The sequence below is a fragment of the Geotrypetes seraphini genome, chromosome 1 (genome assembly GCF_902459505.1).
Source record: "Geotrypetes seraphini chromosome 1, aGeoSer1.1, whole genome shotgun sequence".
NCBI lineage: Eukaryota > Metazoa > Chordata > Amphibia > Gymnophiona > Dermophiidae > Geotrypetes > Geotrypetes seraphini.
The window spans coordinates 167,220,062-167,240,853 of NC_047084.1; the positions used below are offsets into that span (position 1 = coordinate 167,220,062).

The window sequence follows — 20,792 nt, forward strand, 5'->3', positions numbered from 1 at the left end:
GTTCTTCTTCACTCAAAGGGTGGTTGACACCTGGAATGCACTTCCAGAGGAGGTAGTAAAGCAGAGTACAATTTTGGGTTTCAAAATGGGAATGGACAAATTTCTGAAGGAAAAGGGGATTGAAGGGTACAATTAGAGGGGTACTATACAGTACAAATGCTTTAGAGTAATAGATCACTTACAGGTCATGGACCTGGGGGGCCGCCGCGGGAGCGGACTGCTGGGCATGATGGACCTATGTTCTGACTCAGTGGAGGCGATGCTTATGTTCTTATGTCTTTTCGTCCCATTTTGGATCTGTGTCTACAGTGCTCTCTGTGTTCCATCTTTTTGCATGGAAACCCTGAATTCGGTAATTCTGGCTGTTTAGCCTGGGGAATTTCTGACTTCTCTCAAACTGACAGAGACCTATTTGCATATTCCTATTTGGACAACTCATCAACGCTACTTATGCTTTGCGATTTTGGGAGAGTATTATCAGTTTTGTGTGCTTCCCTTTGGTCTAGCTATGGCGCCTCACACCTTCACCAAGATTATGGTGTCAGCGGCCTTACACAAGGGGGGGCATTCCGGTGCACCCCTATCTGGATGATTGGTTGATTGTAGTGAAGTCATTGCAGGACAGTTCCTGCGTCATGGCTCAGGTTGTGGAGTTTCCCCAGGTTCTGTGCTGGGTGGTCAACCTGTACAAAAGCCAGTTGACTCCATCTCAGCACTTGGGGTATCTCTGCATTCTTTTCGACTCCAGGTTGGGAAGAGTTTTCCTTCTGAAGGCCAGGGTGTGCAATTTGAAGATGCAGATTCATTCTTTGATAGCTTGCCGATGTCTGCTGGAGCAAGACTTTCTGCAGGTCTTGGGGTCCATGGCGGCCTCCTTTAAAGTGGTCTGGTGGGCTCGAACTCATGTTTCCTCTGTAGTATGCACTGCTTCAGTGGTGGTTGCCACAAACGCAAAATCTGGTCTCGCCAGTCCCACTTCGGAGGTTAGTTTGGCGCAGCTTAAGGTGATGGCTCCAGTCTTCCAATTTCAGGGTTTAGGGAGTGAGTTTTGATCAGCCCTAGTGGACAGTACTTCTTACGGACGCCAGTCTCCTCGGTTGGAGAGCTCAATGTCTCAATCACTCGGCTCAGGGCTGTTGCTGTCTGGTGGAGGCATCCTGGTCGATCAGTGTTCTGGAATCCAGAGCCATTTGGCTAGCATTGGTGGAATTCTAGTCCTTGCTGGAGGGCAGGTTGGTTCGAGTTCTCTCAGACAATGCCACAGCGGCGGCCTATGTCAATTGGCAGGGGGGCACCAAGAGCCTTCTGGTGGTGCTGGAGACCTCTCTGCTCATGGACTGGGCAGAGGCTCATCTTCAGGCCATCTCGATTTCCCACATTGCCGATATGGACAATGTCCAGACAGATTTCCTCAGTTGTCATGGCCATGAGTGTCAATGCCAAAGCACCAAGGTTCTTCAGTCGCGGTTTCGCTTGCTTTGTCAGGAGCACAAACGGGTACATTTCCATGAAAAATATATGGGACAGCAGAGATCCTTTGCTGTTCTGATGTGCTTGTCAAATCTAAACTTTTTCAGAACTTTCCCTGGGTACCTGAGTCCCACAGAAGTGCTGCTTCTGCTCGATAGAGCTCCATTTCGCTTGCTTCGTCAGGAGCAGAAACAGGTACATCTCCATGAAAAATATATAGAACAGCAGGGGAACCTGGGGAAATCTCTGAAAATGTTTAGATTTGACAAGCACATCACAGCAGCGCAGGATCTCGGCCAGTTCTTGGGGGGGGGGGGGGCGATGCCAGTTCTCAGGGGTGGGGTGAGCGAAGCCGGTTCCCAGGGATGAGGCCTGAGCTTGGGAGTTGCTCTTATGTGAACTTTGCTCATCCTGTTGAAGAAAAAAGCAAAGCTTCTCACCTATCTTTTCCATAGACAGCAGGATTGATCAACCATATGGCCTCTCCTACTCCCCCAAGTGTTGTATTCCTTCTTGAGCTGTGGAACTAATTAAGATATGAAGAAGACTGTGGGAAGGGCTGTGTAAGCTCGGAACTGTACACTTAGTTGTTCTGTCTCAACGCCATTGGATGATGTCACCCTATTTGTGTGTCTGATCAATCCTGCTGTCTAATTAAAATACCTGTTAAGGTGAAAAACAGTACTTTAGTGTTTTGGAAACAGCATCTATCATGGGAAGGCAATCTTACGTTTTATATACTGTATTTTTTGCTCCATAAGACGCACTTTTTTCCCCCCAAAAGAGGGTGGCAATCTTGGTGCACCTTATTAAGCGAATATAAAAATTTTTACCCCCCTCCCCCCCCCGTGGCAAAGGAGAGACTTTCAGGTTAGCAGCAGACTGTATGTCTGAATTGCTGCCGTGACCCATAAAAGAAACAATATTTTAGGAACGGACATCACAAATAAGAAAGGGATTTTGCACATTGAATTCCACCAGGTGTGAGTCAGGTGCGAAGTTAGGTCTGGCACGAGAACAATGACGTGGGAGTATGCATCACTTCAGAGGGCGGGAACATGCCAGATTTGTAACTGTCAGTGGCATAGAATTGCTCTCGTACTTGTTGTCGACTCCCAGGACATTGTTTTTGTTTGGGGGTGGGGGGGGGTTAGGTCTTCTTCTCTCCTGCTATGGCGGAACTACTGCCCGGTTACTCTCCTAGCTTCAAGAAACTGTCGGAGATCTTGTGTCTGAAATAGCAGTGCCACCGCAGTGAAAGGATTCCTCAGAGCTCCGAGACTATGTTGAGCTTGTCCAGTAGGATCCCTGGAGTTTGTCCTTTTTCGCCAGGGAGGCCGGGCAGTGGCTGAATACTTATACCATATATGGTAAGTATACTTATACCAGAACTGATTGACCCTTGGCAGGGTGGTAATAGCTCTATCCCAAATGTTGTGGGCATGATTAAATTGGCAGTTCTTCATTTCCATTTTGGCATACTTCAGCCAGAGGGTAACATTTCAGTAGTCCACGTCTAAAGCCTTCTTGTTTATGGAACGAGCCCTATGTAGTTCTTTCAGACTTTCTTCCCATTATGCATACTTTATCCAGTTGCTGATTACTGTCCTGTTTTTCCATATGTTATCCTCAAATGTCTTCCTCTTCCGCAGCTTATAGTCATTGAGCTCTTCTTCATCAGTGATCTTCTGTTTGGGTGGTGGAGGGAGGGGGGTTGGCTGCATAGCCTGGTAGGGCAGGGAGGGAAGGGGGCTTGGCTCAGAGCCTGGCAGTGAAGGGGGGACAGGGTTCAGAGCCTGGCATATTTTATTAGTACACAATTTGGTTCAGAATGTTTTTTCTTGGTTTTCCTCCTCTAAACCTAGGTGCATCTTATGGTCAGGTGCGTCTTATAGTGCGAAAAATACGGTAACTCCCTTTTCCTATTTTTTAATTTTGATGAATAGGTATTCCAGTTGATGTCGTTGTGAACATTTTCATTAACAGCTTTGGCTCTATTCAAGAAACTACAATGGTAAGAGACTCATATAAATTTGATTCTAGCAAACTTAAAATATACTGGATTGCTTTTATGTTTACCAATGGAAAGAAGCTTGGCAAAGAGACAGCCATAGTACCTTGAAGGGGTATAAATATTTTCAGTACTTTACAAAGATTATAAATGTAGCCAGTTGGGGGGGGGGAGGGGCGTGGCTTGGCACTGAGGTAGAATGGATGCTTGATTTAACGGCTCTCTCCCTTCTCTGATATTTTTTCCTAACTGACAGGATATGTGTATATAAAATACGGGCATTTTGGGAGAATTCATAATATGCACATATTGTGAGTAGAATATATGAATTTAAAGATGGCATCAGGAAGCAAAGCAAGTTAGAGGCTACCTTCGCAGTGGATGGAGCTAAAAGGCCTAAACCTGACCCACTGACACCACTAAAAGCGTCACAGAGACGGGATATTTCAGAAATCCTTGATCCCCCCCCCTAATGTCAGACGTATAAGACATTAAAAGGTTAATACAGGAAAGTATTTCTGCATTACAGGCAGAAATTGCAAGTTTGTCGTAGCAGATGGTAATATGTAGCAAAAGATGTGTGCATAAATTCTAATTGCCGATAATTGTTACTGTCCAATTATCAGCGCTGATCGGTTGTTACAAAAGAAAATAAAAAATTAAAGGCAATTGTTAAATTATGCAATAACTGGAACAGAGCTAACAAAATGCAACATATGTATTCGTACATTGCTTGTTGAATAGTTTGTCATGCATAGTGCAGCGCTCGGCCTTTAGTCATGTGGCAGCCACGAGGTCAGAAATGCGAACATTCCATTGCAGTAGTGTGCTTTCTTTAGGCAGAGGGAATGAAACCTGTGGAAACTCACCATCTGATATTAACATAGTGTGGACATAGCACCATGAATCAACAAAAGGTTTGAGTGGGTAAAAAGTTTTCCATTGTAATAAGTGTGCCATTCTAAACATGTAGGTTATCTCCCTATAACTGTGAGCCAGCTGCAGAAGGAATCCACTCCAGATTTTTTTCTGTGCCCCTCCTCTACTTCAAGTTTTTTATTCATTTACTACCCCATCTATTACAATCTTAATATAAAACAATTAAAACAGATCAACAATACAAAAAATAAAATGAACACAGGGGAGGACTAGAATAAAAATTTTAAACTATGGTGGATAATACATTAGGAAGTTGATACTTGTGTTAGACAAAGCTATATCCATCTTAAGAATGTAATCCAAAAATCAAATAATTTTAAAAATATGCATTACGAAAAAGAAGTTTTTAAATAAGTCTTAAGAGTCCAAAGAAGTTGTAATCGTAAGTGGACTGGAAGTTGAATTCCAGAGTAGGACCATTAATTGCAAAAGTAGATTGTTGAATGTTTTCATGGATTACTTCTCTATATGAAGCAATTACTAGTCGCTTATGTTCAGCCAAATGTAAAGTTTTTTGTGGGACATAAGGTGTAAGATGATGCAATAAATAAGTTGGTTCATTTGTTTGTAATACCTTAAAAACTAATAATATTTTAAATATAATTCAATGTGAAATTGTTAACCAGTGAGTTTTTTTGAATAAAGGAGTAATAGGATCAAATTTCTTTGCTTTATAGATTTAATCTCAAGGTAGTATTTTTTAAATATTTTGCAGTCTTTTAAGATCTTTAAGTCTATCTCTTTTGAACAAGGAATTACAGTAATCTAGTTGTTGACTCACAAGAGTGTATAAAGATGTTTAATGAAGGACAAATCAATGATCATATATAACGTATCAGATGAAACTTATAGAATGTTGACTTAATTTACATATTTGAAATATGTAAATTAAGAGAGTTTGGTATCAAAAGTCACACCTAATATACGAACCGAATTTACTTGGGAAACTGACTTATTTTCAGTTACCATAGGGATAATTGTTTCAAGTTTTTCTTTTGAGTGAAAGATAATTTAGATTTACCTGGGCTTAATTTCAACTTATGGTTTGCTTACCAGGTAATAGTAAAAGTCAGTTTATGATTAACTCTTTCTAATTCTGAGACCGAGATCTACTGCCAGCTGTAGTTTTATCCCTTCTGCATGCGAGCCTGAAGGAGTGTTTCTGTTCTGCTCTCCACTATTTTTCTTATTTTCTTTGGTGATTTTTATCCCTTCTTTGGAGTTTTTTTTGTGGTTTGAGTGTTCTCCTCAGCTCTGCCTGCATAGAGAAGTCGCAAACTGAGATCTGCAGCTGACAGGCCAATCCCTGGTGATACCTGTTGGCCAGCCTGCATTAGTTTCTTTGGCGCTCAGAGTCAGAACCATTCCCGCTTTATCCTGTTTAGCAGGAGTTTGAGTGTAGGCTGTTAGACACCCTTAGGAGGCTTAGTGGTGTCTCACAGGGCACCGGCTGCATTTCTTGATTCCCCCACCATACATGTCTGCTGGTCCGTGAGGGTGAGGGTGCAGTCAGGCACGGTGTCTGAGTGGCAATCTGAAGATCAGCATCAATGAGGCATTCCCCGTATGAGGCAGTGATTCTTCTTCCAGCTACTGTAAGAGAGCTGAGGCAAGCTGCAGTACATTTCCAGCATAGGTCACAGTGTTAGAGCCTAGGGAGGGGGGGGGGCTGAAACTTGGGAATTTGAGTTTCTTCATATCCCCATGTGTTTCCTCACCTGAAAAATCCTAAAATCGCAGTTTTTAGACTTTGTGCCAAAAATTGTGATATAAGCATAAAAATCAAACTACTTAATGGTGACCATCTTGGATTTTAGCAGTCTTTCTTGTAAACTTCCCTGCACTTCCAAAACTGTCATTTTTGCCTCAAAACTTGTTGGGTTGGAGCCCTTGGACTCTTCTACACCAAATAAATGCCAGGATTGTGCAATTTAGTGCCTCAGGATCGTTATTGCACCACATGCCCTGTGGCGCAGCCGTGAGAGGCGTCAGCGCCATGCTTAGCCTCTCCCCTGATTAAGCAGGTGACAAAAATGAGAATCCTTTCCTCTTTTTGGTACCTCTATACTCCAAGGACTGGAGGCCCTCTCAGACTTTATGAAATTTCTATGGAATGCATTTCAAGGTAACCGTGGCTTGCCTTCGCAGTCCTGCTCCAAACTGGATTTTTCTTTCAGCGGCTTTGCCTCTTTAGGCACATCCTCTTCTTCTTTGGCAGCCACTGTTCCTGATCTGACAGACCCTGATCTAGGCGATCCTTATGATGATGATCAGTTTACTTACCCCTTATTTTCTGGGGTTTCTTTTTCCTTGGCTGGGGACCCGGGACAGTGTGCTGGATCTTTGGATCCTTCTCTGCCTTTCGAACCTGAGGACGATCCCACCGTTCTGCGTTTATCTAAGTATGCTGTGTTACCAGATCTCATTTTGGAGTATGTTCATGGGTTGAATTTGGACACTCAGCTGGCTCCTTCTACCTCTCTCTTAAATGGAGTGTGGAAAGCTGGGAAGGAGCAAAATGGCGGCGGCGTTATAGCAGTCAGGGCTAGAGCTCCGTCTTACCTTGCAGTTTCCTGACATTTTCTTTGATACGACCATGTTTGCGTGTTGGGAGGATGCCACATAGCAAGCGCAAGGGTGTTATCCGGGTAGACCCTTCCACACCCGGCCAAACACAGATGGACCGGTTCCTGACAAGTTCACCAGCAGTAATAGGAGGGGTAATCCCTTCTGCTGCTCCACTGGGAGGAGACACTGGAGCCTTGGGCTGGAAACATCACTTCCCCCCCCCCTGCAGCTCGATCACCGCCTAATCCGGCAATGGGAGGTGCGACTGCCGAAGAGCCAATGAGCCAAACGCAATCACGCAGAGGAGGGCCCCACAGAATCCAGGACACCAAGTTGAAGACTTATCAAGGAGCGGAGGGAACCAACTCCTTGGCGGCGACTCTTTCTAACATATGGAGAGTACTCCAAAAACTTGAAGATGAGTCCACTAAGTCAGCAGGAGACATTTTAAAGGTAATGACCAAATTAGATGATTTGACTACTTCAGTTCAAAATATTAAAGCAGAAACGAAAATGAAATTTGATGAGATTGAAAAAGAAATTTCCTCACTGCAGAGTATGTCTTCTAATGTAGCAAAAGATAGACTTTTTTTTTCAAAGGAAAATTTAGCAGTTGGAAAATTATAATAGGCGTCTCAATCTGCAAATACAGAATTTTCCAAAACCTGCTCTTAACACACCAAATGATATGTTCAAAAGATATCTTATGGAGAATTTGAAATTTTCTGCTGAACACTTGCCACCAATAAACAAGATTTACTATCTACCTAAAAATTTAGAAAAAACATCTGACAGTCAACCTGATAATTTGCAACCAATTGACTTTAATAATATAACTGGTATATTAGAGAGTTCCCAGGAAGCAATCGGATATCGTGGAACGTTGATAATTTCATTGGTTTTTGAACAAGATCTGAATGCCATAATGAAAGCTTACTTTCGATCTTCACAAAATTTATTTTTGGGACAAAAAATTTGGATTTATCCCGATGTAAAAAAATCCACTCAGGATCGCAGAAAGATGTTTTTAGCTATGCGGGATGAAGTATTAAAAATGGGAGCCATTTTTTTTACTAAGTTATCCTTGTAAATGTTTCTTGAGATATGCTGGAACTAAATATGCATTTTTTGTCCCGGATCAGCTTCGATACTTTTTGGACACAAAAAATATTAAATTATAAGTAAAGGTTGGGGGCTGTAAGAGAATTTGGTCAGTAATAAGCTAAGCCTTTTCTTTAGGCTTTTACTTTAACTTGAGACCTCCTTGTCTCATTGATATGCTTGTCTTCCATAGGGTGCTTTGGTGGTCTAAGGAGGAGTTTAAAAGATATGTTATCAAATGGAAATTATATTTTCCTTTCTTTTTGCTTTCAATATGTGCTTTTTTGTAATTTCTTCAGATTATTTTATATATGTATACTCTGATTTGCTGTCACAAGAGGATTCTTGTAAATTTGGTTTAAAATGGATAAATAAATAAAATTAAAAAAAGTAGAGTGTGAGCTGAGTCTTCAGTATTTCCCTGCCATCCTGATATGAGAATTCTGATCTCAGAGCCATGGAACTCTCTGGAAGGTGCTCTCAAAGTAGCAAGAGCCATGTTCCCGTCTGTACCCTCTGGCACAGGAGTACCATCAGCTTTTGAGTCAGCCTAAAGTGGACTTCTTGGTTGCACTGGTGTCCCAAGGACATGCAGGACCGCCGAGTGGATGTGGTTCTCACAAGATTGAAGCGGTCGATCTGGGAGTCAAGGCTGCCTCGGCGGTGTCCTTTGTCACTTGCGCTTGTTTGTCCATGCTTTGCACTTTAGAAAATGAAGGAGTAGAGCAGCCTACTTGGCTCCTCTTGTCTGGTTTGAATTATGTTGCTGACGCTCTGTATGACCTTATGCGGGTCGTGGGTAAGGTGTTGGCATGTTCAATTTCTGCTCACAGAATGCTCTGGATCAGACAATGGGCTGGTGATTCCACCTCTAAAGCTACTCTTGTGGCTACTCAGTTATTATTTGGCAAAGGCCTGGATGACCTCATGAATTCTGTGGTGGACCATTGTTCTAAGACCCTTCTTGACAGCAGACCCAGAATCTTGAGAGGTTCAGGGCATTTTAATTTTTGTGATTACTGGTGTTCTCGGCCTTATTCAAGCTCCATGATTCAGAGATTTTTCCAGGGTAACAAACAGAGGTTCTTCAGCTCCAGGCATAATCAGTCTTCCGTCTCCTATACTGCTTTTGCTTCCAAGAAGTCACAATGACACCAGGCCAAGGGAGGCCCCTCTGTGTATAGGGAGCAGGCTTTCAGCATGCTTGCAGGCCTGGATTTAAATTTCATTCAACTGGTGGGTTCTGGACATTATTCAGTCAGGCTACAAGCTGGAATTTGCCCAGTCTCTGACATTGGTATGTGGATTTTCTTGCAGAGTGCTCAGACAAGATAGTCAAAGTGCAGGTTACTGTACAATGATTATTGGACATTCAGGCCATAGAACTGGTGCCACCTGAAGAATTGGGTTCGGACAGATACTTCATGTACTTTATCGTGCCAAAGAAAGGCTTGGACGATTGGAGGTCCATCCTGGACCTTACACATGCCAATGCAGCACTCGAGATCCCGTGCTTTCATATGGAGACAGTGTGATCTGTTATAGCGGTAGTGGCCCCAGGAGAGTTCTTGGCCTCTCTGGATCTTACAGAGGTTTACTTACATATTCCAATTTTCCCAGCGCACCACAAGTTTCTCTGGTTTCTTGTTCTGGAAAATCATTACTAGTTTTCAGCTCTGCCTTTTGGCCTGACAACAGCTCCTCATACCTTCACCAAGCTGATGGTGGTCATGGCAGCCCACTTGTGCAAGATGGAGCTACAGATACATCCCTATTTGGACTACTGGCTGATCAGAGCTCCCTCATTCTCCGAGGGTCAGAGTACAGTGGATCGGGTGATCCAGGTCCTGTAGGAGCTGGGCTGGATTGTGAATTACAGGAAGAGCAATTTAACACAATATTTTGATATAATTGAAGTTTTACATAGTTTGGGAATGGGCAGGAACTGACAATGCTGCATAATCCTGAGCCATCTACTCTAATATAATCTAATATAATCCGAGATTTATGAATTGCTCTGTGCCTATAAAGCAGTGTTCCGCAAACTTTTCAGCTGGCAGCATACTAAACCCAGTATCTCAGCTGGAAGGCATCGTGAAGTGTGCAGACGTCAATGTGATGACGCCACACGCATATGTGACATCACGTCTGTCTGCGCATGCTTGGTTGCCCATCTGGCCGTGAGGAGGGGAGGTATCGGGGAGAGGAGGAGAGACTCCAGCAAGAAGGAAAGTTGTCGATGCTACCTGACTGCCTACAGGATGTGCCTCTCGCCGCAAGAAGCATGTCCTATAATAAGTCAATTGGCACTGGCGCCTCTCCTCCTTACCGGCGTCTTGTTGGGGCATACCTGGAATCTGCTGCGGCACGCAGTTTACGATACACTGCTTTAAAGGATCAAGGTGATTTAAAATTAGACAAGAGCCCATGCAACATTGGGAATTTACAAGATTGTAGAAATAACATTTTATATGCAAAAATTTACAGAAGAATTTACAGAATTTAACATTCATTTTCACACACCTTTACTATGAAATTTGTTTTCTTATTAACCTGTTTATGAGGACACACTTGTTTTACAATAGGTGTTTTATACCCCAAGTGGTCTTTCAGAACACAGCAATTGGCATAAAGATGATAGTCTTGGCTCAAGCGATACCAAATGAATTCCTGTGATATTTGTTCATTTCACATTCTTTGTTAATCCTTTCCTGTTTTGTTGGCTGCAAGTCCTATGTATGGAGCCAGCTGGCACCATAATACAGAACATTCAGCATCCCAATTTTAAACTTATTAGAAGAGCAAAAACTAAAATATTCAACCTCACAAATGGGCATTCATTCTTTGTCCTTGAATTTTGCTGTTGGGCTGTAACAACATAGTAATAGCTGACAGGAATAAATTCTGAAAAGTATTTGTTGCAGAATATGTGCAATCTTATTTTGACAAAAATAATGTAAAAATGGGCTGTGTCATCAGTATACAGAGCATGATTACATGGCTTATTCACTGTCTCTAAAGCAAGAAAAGGACCATTTAAGTTGGAAAAAGAAATGTTGTGTGGTTCAGATTGAATTGAGCCTCAGGGCTGTGTTTTCAGTGCCATTTTTAAACATTAAAAAAAGGACATTTCTGAGTAACTTGCTAACATTAGGAAGAAATTTTATTTTTTTAAATGTTAGCTTTTGTTAGACCAGCATTAGAATGTCTGGAGATTTTACACATAGGTTTTCAAAGACATGTGTCATTTCTTTTTCTGATCATGGGCATACTTTACTGAGAGAAGTTGTGTACTCCTTGATTAGCTCTGAATTCTAAGAGAAAAGTAAATCTGTTCAATAAATAATTCAGACAAAATGGATATAGATTGATTATTTAGCAAAAAGATTCAAGAATTAAATATCCTTGTGTGATAAAGTATCTATTCACTTTATTCAGTAACTGGTGACTGCTAAAACCAAAATATTTTGATTATAATCGAGCCTGGAATCCTGAATATACACTACAGTTTGTCTTTGCATACGTAAAGTTTAAGGTTGGTTCATATTTTTCATAATATTTTCAGATTTGCTACTGTATAATTTGTTTTGGTTGCAGTACAGTGAAATTTCCATAGCCAGCAATATGAGGAATAACTGGAGATTTATAACTGGAACAAAACTTCTCTGCTTTAAAGCTTTTAAAGGCTTATATACTAACCCCTGGGATTTCCTGCAGGTTACCGGCTTCTCTTTCTGAGAAAATTTGCTATAGATACAAATAAGCTCCATAGCAAACTTGTACAAGAAACCATGCTACAGGACCCGGGCAGAGGACCTGGGGAGAAAAATAACAATCCTTCATTGTAGTTACCATTTTATGAAATCTGGTCCATAGACAAACTTTTGTGCATGAACTTTGCATGAATTCTGGGTTATTGAGCATCTTTGTTAAATAACTGTGATCTCTTGCTAAAAAAAAATCTTGAAACCTGTCTTGGTCAGAGCTTATGCATATTGGGTTAAAGGCTTAGAAGAATGCTTGGGGGTAAGATACAAGACTGTCTGGGAAGGCCTGGGATACACTCTAAGATGGATGTGCGATTGTGCTGCTCCTGTTGGCAAATTTATAAATATCTTTACATCATCTTTTTCTTTGCCCTCTAATTGATTAAACCAAGAATTCAGTATCATATACTTACATGGCTTCTAAAGCTGCTAAAAATGATCCCTCTTTCTTGGTGCATCCAGCTATGAAGAGATCGAAACATGAGCCACTCACAGCTGAGAAAACAGTCTTGCTGCCTGATTTCCTAGCTCACAGGTATATGATTTCAGATATTAAAATACTTCATGATTTATTTTCTTCTTTATGGGGGAGATTACCCTCTTCTGGAAAGTCTGTAAATGGAAAACCTATGAATGGAGAGCTTCAACAAATGTTGAAAGAAATAAAGCAAATTGGTGAGTCAAGACTTCCCTTGGTTGAACCTAGGTTGACTGTTCCATTAAACCATGTTTGTCTATGTGTTCTGTGATTTTATTCTTTATAATAGTTTCCACTATTTTGCTAGGTACTGAATTCAGGCTTACTGTTCTGTAATTTCCCATATCACTCATAGAACCTTTTAAAAAATTGGTGTTAAATTAGGCCACTGTCCAATGGTTAGGTACTACAAATTATTTTAGGGACAGGTAACAAATCATATCTTCTGTAAAGACGGAAGCAAAGAATTCATTAAATTTCTCTGCTATGTTCTTGTCCTCCCTGAGTACCCCTTTTGTTCCTTGATGATTTAATGATCCTACAAATTCCCTCACCGGCTTTCTGCTTTTGGTGAACATAGAGTTGTTACTGAGTTATCGTATATACTCGAATATAAACCGGGATTTTTAGGCCCAAAAATGGGAGTCCCGGTTTATGTTTGAGCCAATATACCCCCTTCCAAAATTATTGCAGGCTTCTGCACCAAATCGCGCACCTGCTCGTGCTTCTCAGCCAAAGAAACTCGCAGCAGCCAGTTAGCAGCGGGGCAGGAACTTGGAAAGTTTATTCCTGCCCGCTGCACCTCCACCAGAGATCAGCAGTAGAGGTATGAGGTTAGGGCAGGGAGGGGGGGGGTCAGGGTGCAGAGCCTGATGGGGAGGGAAGGAAGGGGGCTGGGTGCAATGCCTGACGGGAGGGAGGGAAGGAAGGGGGCTGGGTACAGTGCCTGGCAGAAAGGGAGCTGGGTGCAGAGCTGAATAGTGACTCGTGGCCTGTAGGGGGCGATGTCTATGGTATGGTAATGAAATGAACAGCGTAGGACATGATTGGTGCAGTATTTTGTGGAGTTTTTCTATAAAAGCGCCTGCTTTTCGTATGGTTCTGGGTAACTCTAGTTAGATACAAGCATATGTGTTAGTTAAGGATTAAGGAAAAGCATAAGAATATTCTCTTTATGTACTTTACTATTAAGCCAGACCATAGAGGAAATCAGGTATAGATATGCATAATACATATATAGAGATATTAATGACTCCATTTTGGCTCTCTGTTTTTCTGTATATTCTGCTTGGCTTCCATTTTGTGTTCGGCCTATGTCCCTTCTGAGTCTTTTGTTCAGGTTTTTCCCGCCTTGAGCTTCCCTCGTGGTCTAATTGATACCAGATGGGCTTGAGCTGGGTATACTGGGCATAATAGAGAAAGTTTTCTTGCATTAAATATGAATGAAATACATGGTTAATGGACATATGAAAGAATGGTGTGTATTTAATTTCTAATATTTTATATATTTGCAACCTAAAGCAACTTAAAGGGAGCCTGGGAGGCAACATCTGGTAATAGTTAAGTTAGAATCTGAGGCGCTGCATTAGTCTCCAGCATAGGAAGGGGGGCATTGGTAGCCCACACTTAGGAAAGTGTATCAGTGGAATTTGAAACTGTCAGTTGTTCAAATCAGGGGGGGGAAGTACCCCTCCTCCTCCTTTTTGTGCCGATAGGGCCATGAAGTTTTCAGCACTTCAAATGCAGTTTCTCCTGAAACAGATAAGCAGTTTTAGATTTAACGTTTCTTTGGCTATGTTATAAAATGTTTATGTATATTCAGAAATGAATGTAAACAAAAAATATGGTTTGTGGAACTTTTATTCCATGTTAAAGAGAAGTTTTTTGTCCAAATTTAAGGACAGCCTCTGTTAATGGATTGGCTGGCAAGTAATGATGTCATGCAGGACAAAAGATGTATATTGGGGAGCAAACAAATTATCGAGTTGAGATCTTTGTCAGCAAGGCCAGCGTTTGGCGGCTGTAAAGATTTCCTAGATGACGCAATAATCATATGAGGTCCATTTTGACAATTAATAAATAAACAAAATAACTATTTTAATATAACTTGCGTCATGTGTTATTTCTCATGTATTTTTTACACACCTAGAGCTAGTGCGCGTGTGACCCGTGGTCAATGAGCCTGACAGGGCAGGGCACTTGAATATTAAGCCGTCCGACTTGTATTTAAGTCAACCATTTTTTCCTCCTGTATGGGGGGGGGAATGGGGGGTCTCAACTTAGATTCAGATCGACTTATATTTGCATATATATGGTACCTCCTTCCATACTATGTTTTAATACAAGAATGGCTATCTGCACGGGGCAGGAGCGTAGGAAGATTGCTCCTGCCCCGAAAACCAGCTAGACCACCAGGTAAGGCCAGGATGCCGGGGGGAAGACAAAAATATGGGGGGGGGTTCCCTCCTCCCCCCAATCAAAATCGCGATTATGTGAAATCGCGAGTAGGGAAACCGTGAATGGGGAGGGGGAAGTGTATAGAGAAGTGCCAAACCATCTCCTTTTCGGCAGTTTCTGGAAGAAAAAAGACCTCGATAGCCATGGGAACAGAGCTCATTTTGAGTAAATAAATCTTTTGTAATCCACGATTCAATAATGCTGGGTTGGCTGCTTTGCAGTTCACCTACCTGGACAAGACTAAATTTGGGGCTCAGGGACTGTTCACTTGGGAGCATTGCTCATCCCAGGTTTGTCGCTAGTAGGTTTGAGCACAGTTGGTGTGACTCCATAGTGGGCTATCCAGGATCGGGGCCAACTGTGTTCCTATTTCCTTTGGCATATGCAGGTCCCGGGCAAGGTGGAGGGCTTCTGCTGATGTGTTGGGCTCAAGAGGCAGTCAGAAGAAACAGGCAGTCCAGGTTTCAGGCTTCTTGAGGCAGAGGATCTCCCTGTAAGCTGTTCCAGCTTCAATTTTGAGATCCCAGCGCACAGCATGGCAGATCGATTGGGAGGGAGGGGGAATCTCCAAAATCGCATTTTGGAAGGTTTGGGGGTTAGTTCTGGGTCCTCCCCCTGAAAAATTGTAAAAATTGCTGGGTTTTGAGTTTTCCCTTCCCCAGACCGTTTTTTGCGCTAAAATTGCTGTCACCATAGCCATCTTGGTTTTTCCTATTTGAATTCAGTCTCTTATCTGCCTCAAAATACTTTGTTATGCCTCAAAAATGGTTAGAATGGACTCTTCAGGGCAAGATACTGTGGATTCATGCCCTGTTTGCGGTAGTTGACTATCGGGTGAGCATCCGTGTTTCATGTGCATGAGGAGTTCCAGTGTATGAGGAGTTGAGGTAGCATTGTCTTTAGCCCCCACCCCCACCCCCACCCCTTCAGGAGGTTCTGGTGCTCAGTCCATTTGAGGACTGGCCAAAAAGTCCAAAATAGGACTAGGGGGCAGCGCAAGTGCGTCCTTGGCAAAACGCAGCCATGATTTGTCGCCAAATTCCAAGAAAAACTCCAAGGTTCTAAAGAGGGCCAGGAAGGGACATTTCCCCTCAGGGGCAAGCATTTTCCCCAGAGTTTAATATGCTTTTACAAGCTTATTTGGCTAATAAGAGTTTGTAGAATCTGCCTACTATGGTGGCCCTGTTAGCGCCGGGGGTCCCTTCCCCTAAGAGTGCGAGTCCCCGGCAACAGAGCCATATGCAATTGGGGGACAGTCCACCTGCGGATGACTCAGATGATCTCATGCCTTTACCTTCATATTCCCATTTTTCCAGAACACAGATGGTACTTGAGGTCCAACATCATGCAACAGCACTTCCAATTTGCAGCCTTGCCCTTCCATCTAGCGATAGCGCCTCAGACATTTACGAAAGTGATGGTGGTTGTAAAGCACACTTAACACAGACTTGGTATCTTAAGTCAATCCGTATCTGGATGATTGGCATATCGGAGCTCAGTTGGAGTCAGAAGGACACCAAGCATTTCACCAAGTTGTCCAGCTGCTGCAGAAATTAGGCTGGGTGGTCAACTTTCCGAAGAGTCACTTCATTCCGATGCAAGACTTAGAATACCTGGGAGTCTGGTTCGCCACAGGAGCAAACAGGGTATGTTTTTCTGTAGTCATGCAAGGAAAAGCTTCTCCAACTGTTACATGTCTTTCTGAACATTCATAACCTGGCAATACTGGCAGGTACTTGGGGTTGATACTCGCAGCCATAGACATTGTCCCTTGGGTAAGAACATTATTGCAACTGTTTCAAGAAGCGCTTCTCTCCCATTGGAGTCATAAGAACATAAGAATAGCCTTACTGGGTAAGACCAATGGTCCATCAAGCCCAGTAGCCTGTTCTCAGGGTGGCCAATCCAGGTCCCTAGCACCTGGCCAAAACCCAAGGAGTAGCAACATTTCATGCTACCAATACAGGGCAAGCAGTGGCTTTCCCTATGTCTTTCTCAATAATAGAGTATGGACGTTTCCTCCAGGAACTTGTCCAAACCTTTCTTAAAACCAGCTACGCTATCCACTATTACCACAACCTCTGGAAATGCATTCCAGAGCTTAACTATTCTCTGAGTGAAAAAATATTTCCTCCTATTTGTTTTAAAAGTATAACCCTGTAACTTCATTGAGTGTCCCCTAGTCTTTGTAATTTTTGATGGAGTGAAAAATCGATCCACTTGTACCCGTTGTACTCCACTCAGGATTTTGTAGACTTCAATCATATCTCCCCTCAGCCATCTCTTTCACAAGCTGAAGAGCCCTAACCTTTTTAGTCTTTCTCATACGAGAGGAGTTCATCCCCTTTATCATCTTGGTCACTCTTCTATGAACCTTTTCTAACACCACTATATCTTTCTTGAGATAAGGAGACCAAAATTGAACGCAGTACTCCAGATGAGGTCGCACCATGAAGCGATACAGGGGCATTATAACATTTATCTTGTTAACCATCTCTTTTTTAATAATAAATAGCATCCTGTTTGCATTTTTGGTCACTGCTACCGCACATTGGGTGGAAGGTTTCATTGTATTGGCTAAGATGACACCCAGATCCTTTTCTTGAGCGCTAACCCCAAATGTGACCCTAGCATCCAGTAACTGTGATTTGGGTTATTCTTCCCAATGTGCATCACATTGCATTTGTCCACATTAAATTTCATCTGCCACTTTCCTAAGTTCTGCCTGCAATTTTTCACAATCCGCATGCGTTTCAACAACTTTGAACAGTATAAGAACATGAACATGATAAGAATATGATTTGACGCTGCTGGGTCAGACCAGTGGTCCATCGTGCCCAGCAGTTCGCTCACGCAGCGGCCCTTAGGTCAAAGACTAGTGCCCTATTTGAGTCTAGCCTTACTTGCATATGTTCTGTTCCAGTAGGAACTTATCCAACCTTGTCTTGAATCCCTGAAGGGTACTTTCCGCTATAACAGCCTCCGGGAGAATATTCAAGACCTACACCACTCTCTGGGTGAAGAAAAACTTCCTTACGTTTGTACAGAATCTTTTCCCTTCTAACTTTAGAGAGTGTCCTCTCGTTCTCTTCACCTTGGAGAGGGTGAACAATCTCTCTGTCTCTACTAAGTCAATTCCCTTCAATATCTTGAATGTTTCGATCATGTCCCCTCTGTCTTCTTTTTTCAAGGGAGAAGAAGCCCAGTTTCTCTAGCCTCTCGTTGTACGGCAACTCCCCCAGTCCCTTAACCATTTTGTCGCTCTTCTCTGGGCCCTTTTTAGTAGTATTATGTCCTTTTCATTATTCCCATCTTCCTGGATCTCTCTTAGGGATCAACAGTCATAGGGCAAGGAGAGGAATTCACCACCCACATGGAATGTTATTGGGGTTCTCCTCCCCAAATTATCCTCATCTGTCCCTAAACCTCCACTTCCATATTTTCTTCTACCTCCTCTCCTCAGAGGATATATTGTCATCTGCAAATTTAATCACCTCACTCGTCATTCCAATATCCAGATCATTTATAAATAAGTTAAATAGCACCGGTCCTAGTACAGATCCCTGCGGCACTCCACTGTTTACTGTCCTCCATTGAGAAAAATTACCATGTACCACAGAGGGATCCACTGCATCAAAGGCTCCCTTGGATAACGGAGACTCAGTGCAGTCTAGTCTGGTGATTGAATTCTCATTCTATAGAGGAGTTCCCCTGTGGATCTCCACCTGGGTGATCTTCAAGTTTAATAAAAATTTGATATACTGCCTATCAGTCTTCTAAGCGGTTTGTACATAGCAAAATAGTGTAACATACATTAAAACATACAGGATATACTGTAACGATAGGATTAAGGTAAAGAAGTATATTATAAAATAGGAAAGAGAGCCATACAGGGGAAATACAAAAAGAAGGGAGATCCCATGTGATAACCAAAGCAGAAATGAAGATAATGTTTCATACGGTAAGTTCATTCGAGGTTAAATGCATCTTTAAAAAGAAACATTTTTAGTTTTCCTTTGAAACAATCTAGCATGTTCCGGGGCTAATGAATTCCAAAGAGATGGGGCTGTGATGGAGAAGTTTGTTGATTGTGTAGTATTAATAATATGGAGAGATGGAAACCATTAAAGATTTTGTGATTGTGATCTCAGTGTTTTAGCTGGGGTGTAGTGAATTAGAAAATTGTTTAAGAATTCTGGTTGGTTGGTTATGGAGTGTTTTTAAAGTTAAAAAGTATGATTTTATATGTTATTCTGTGTGGAATAGGGAGCTAGTAAGCTTTAATCGGAAGAGGTGTGTGGAATAGGGAGCCAGTGGGCTTTTATCAGAAGAGGTGTGACATGGTTGAATTTTTTTTACATTTCTAATAAGTTTTATTGCCGTGTTTTGTATAGCTTGATGAGACGCCAGCCTTACGGTTTGGGGCGCTTTGCACAGACTGTCCGGTCCAGGGACATTGGTCCACTTCTGAGAGAAAGTGGTCGATCAATCACTTGGAGCTTCAAGCGATCTGGTTGGCTGTCCTGCACTTTGAAAGTGCACTCCAAAATAAGGTGGTTAGAATCTTCTCGTACAGTGCCACAGCAGTAAACTAAATCTTACGCTTATATACTGCATCTTTATAAGGATAGAGCTCAACACGGTTTACAAGAGTTTAAGAAAGGAAAATATAATAAGAATTAGTGGTTATATAGAGAGCAGCGGAATTTACATTTTTGAAAATAGCCACGTTTTCAGATGTTTTCGAAATAATTGGAAAGAGCCCAAATTACGTAGCTGGACAGGAAAGTTATTCCAAAGCTCAGTAATTTTAAAATAGAGAGATTTCCCTAATTTTCTAATAGAGATAACGCCTTTTAATGAGGTGAAAGAGAATTTAAGTTTTTGGATAGATCTGGTAATATCAGGTCTCACAGAGTTCCAGGATAGAGGAATTAAAGGGGGAAGAGTGCCATGCAAGATCTTAAATGTTAGGCAGGCACATTTAAAGTAAACCCTAGAGATTACTGGGAGCCAGTGAAGTTTTAACAAAAGCGGGGAAACATTATCATATTTTCTTTTTGAAAAGATCAACCTAGCTGCAGCATTCTGGATCTGTTGAAGTCTTTAAAGACTTTTCTTGGTTAGACTTAGACCGAATTACAATAATCCAACCTCAAAAGAATGATTGATTGTATGAGGACAGCAAAATGTTGGTGGTGGAAGCAGGATCTCACTTTCCTCAGCATATGGAAACTAAAGAAGTATTTTTTCAGCAGACAATTGAAGATGGTCATTGAATGAAAGTGTTGAGTCTATAATGACACCCAAAACTTTACTTGAGAATTCAAACTGCAGTGAAGATCCAGATGGCAATGAAATGGACGAAGGTAGTTGATCTAGTTTAGAGCCAAGCCACAGTAGTTTGGTTTTGGACTCATTCAGCTTCATTTGCACTTTAAAGGTTCAAGATTGAAGTTTCATTATGCATGCTATTATATTTTCAGTGAGGTTTGTGAGATTTGAATCTATCTCAAGAAGGACAAAGATGTCATCTGCATATGTATGTAATGTTTCAAAGGGAGATAGATAAAAAAGTTTTAAAGTAGACATATAGATATTGAAGAGGATAGAGGTGATCCTTGTGGGACACCAAATAGAGGCTTCCAAGAAGATGACATGGTGCCATTCCTGTGAGATCGTAGGCATTTCGAGAACCAGTCTAAGACTAGAATCAATGTCTATCTCAGAAAGTTGGTAAATCAAGATATCGTGGTGAACGACATCAAAGGCTGCAGATAGATCGAATTGTAATAGGATTGCGAACTTGTTACGTGAATGTAGTTGCTGAACCCTTGAAATTAGTAAGACCAATAGAGATTCAGTACTGAAGTTGGATCTGAAACCATATTGGCAAGGTAGAAGAATGGAGAATCAAAAATAGAAAGAATCAAGAAGATCTAATTGATGATAAATTTTGGAAAAGAGATAAGTTTTTAGTTGACTTATGAAATGTAAATAG

General features: G+C 41.9%; 1 protein-coding gene across 5 annotated transcripts in view; it reads left to right on the forward strand.

The window, feature by feature from the left end:
• Positions 1–20,792, forward strand: part of GLRB (glycine receptor beta) — a 128,829-nt gene that overhangs the window by 44,674 nt on the left and 63,363 nt on the right. For all 5 annotated transcript variants that reach the window (XR_004539158.1, XR_004539159.1, XR_004539162.1 and 2 more), the window contains one exon: positions 3,417–3,484. Coding sequence is in view for 1 of the 5 variants with exons in the window: in XM_033941330.1 (XP_033797221.1) it covers positions 3,417–3,484 (68 nt within the window). In the remaining 4 variants the exon portion in view is untranslated. The remainder of the gene's footprint in view (positions 1–3,416; positions 3,485–20,792) is intronic.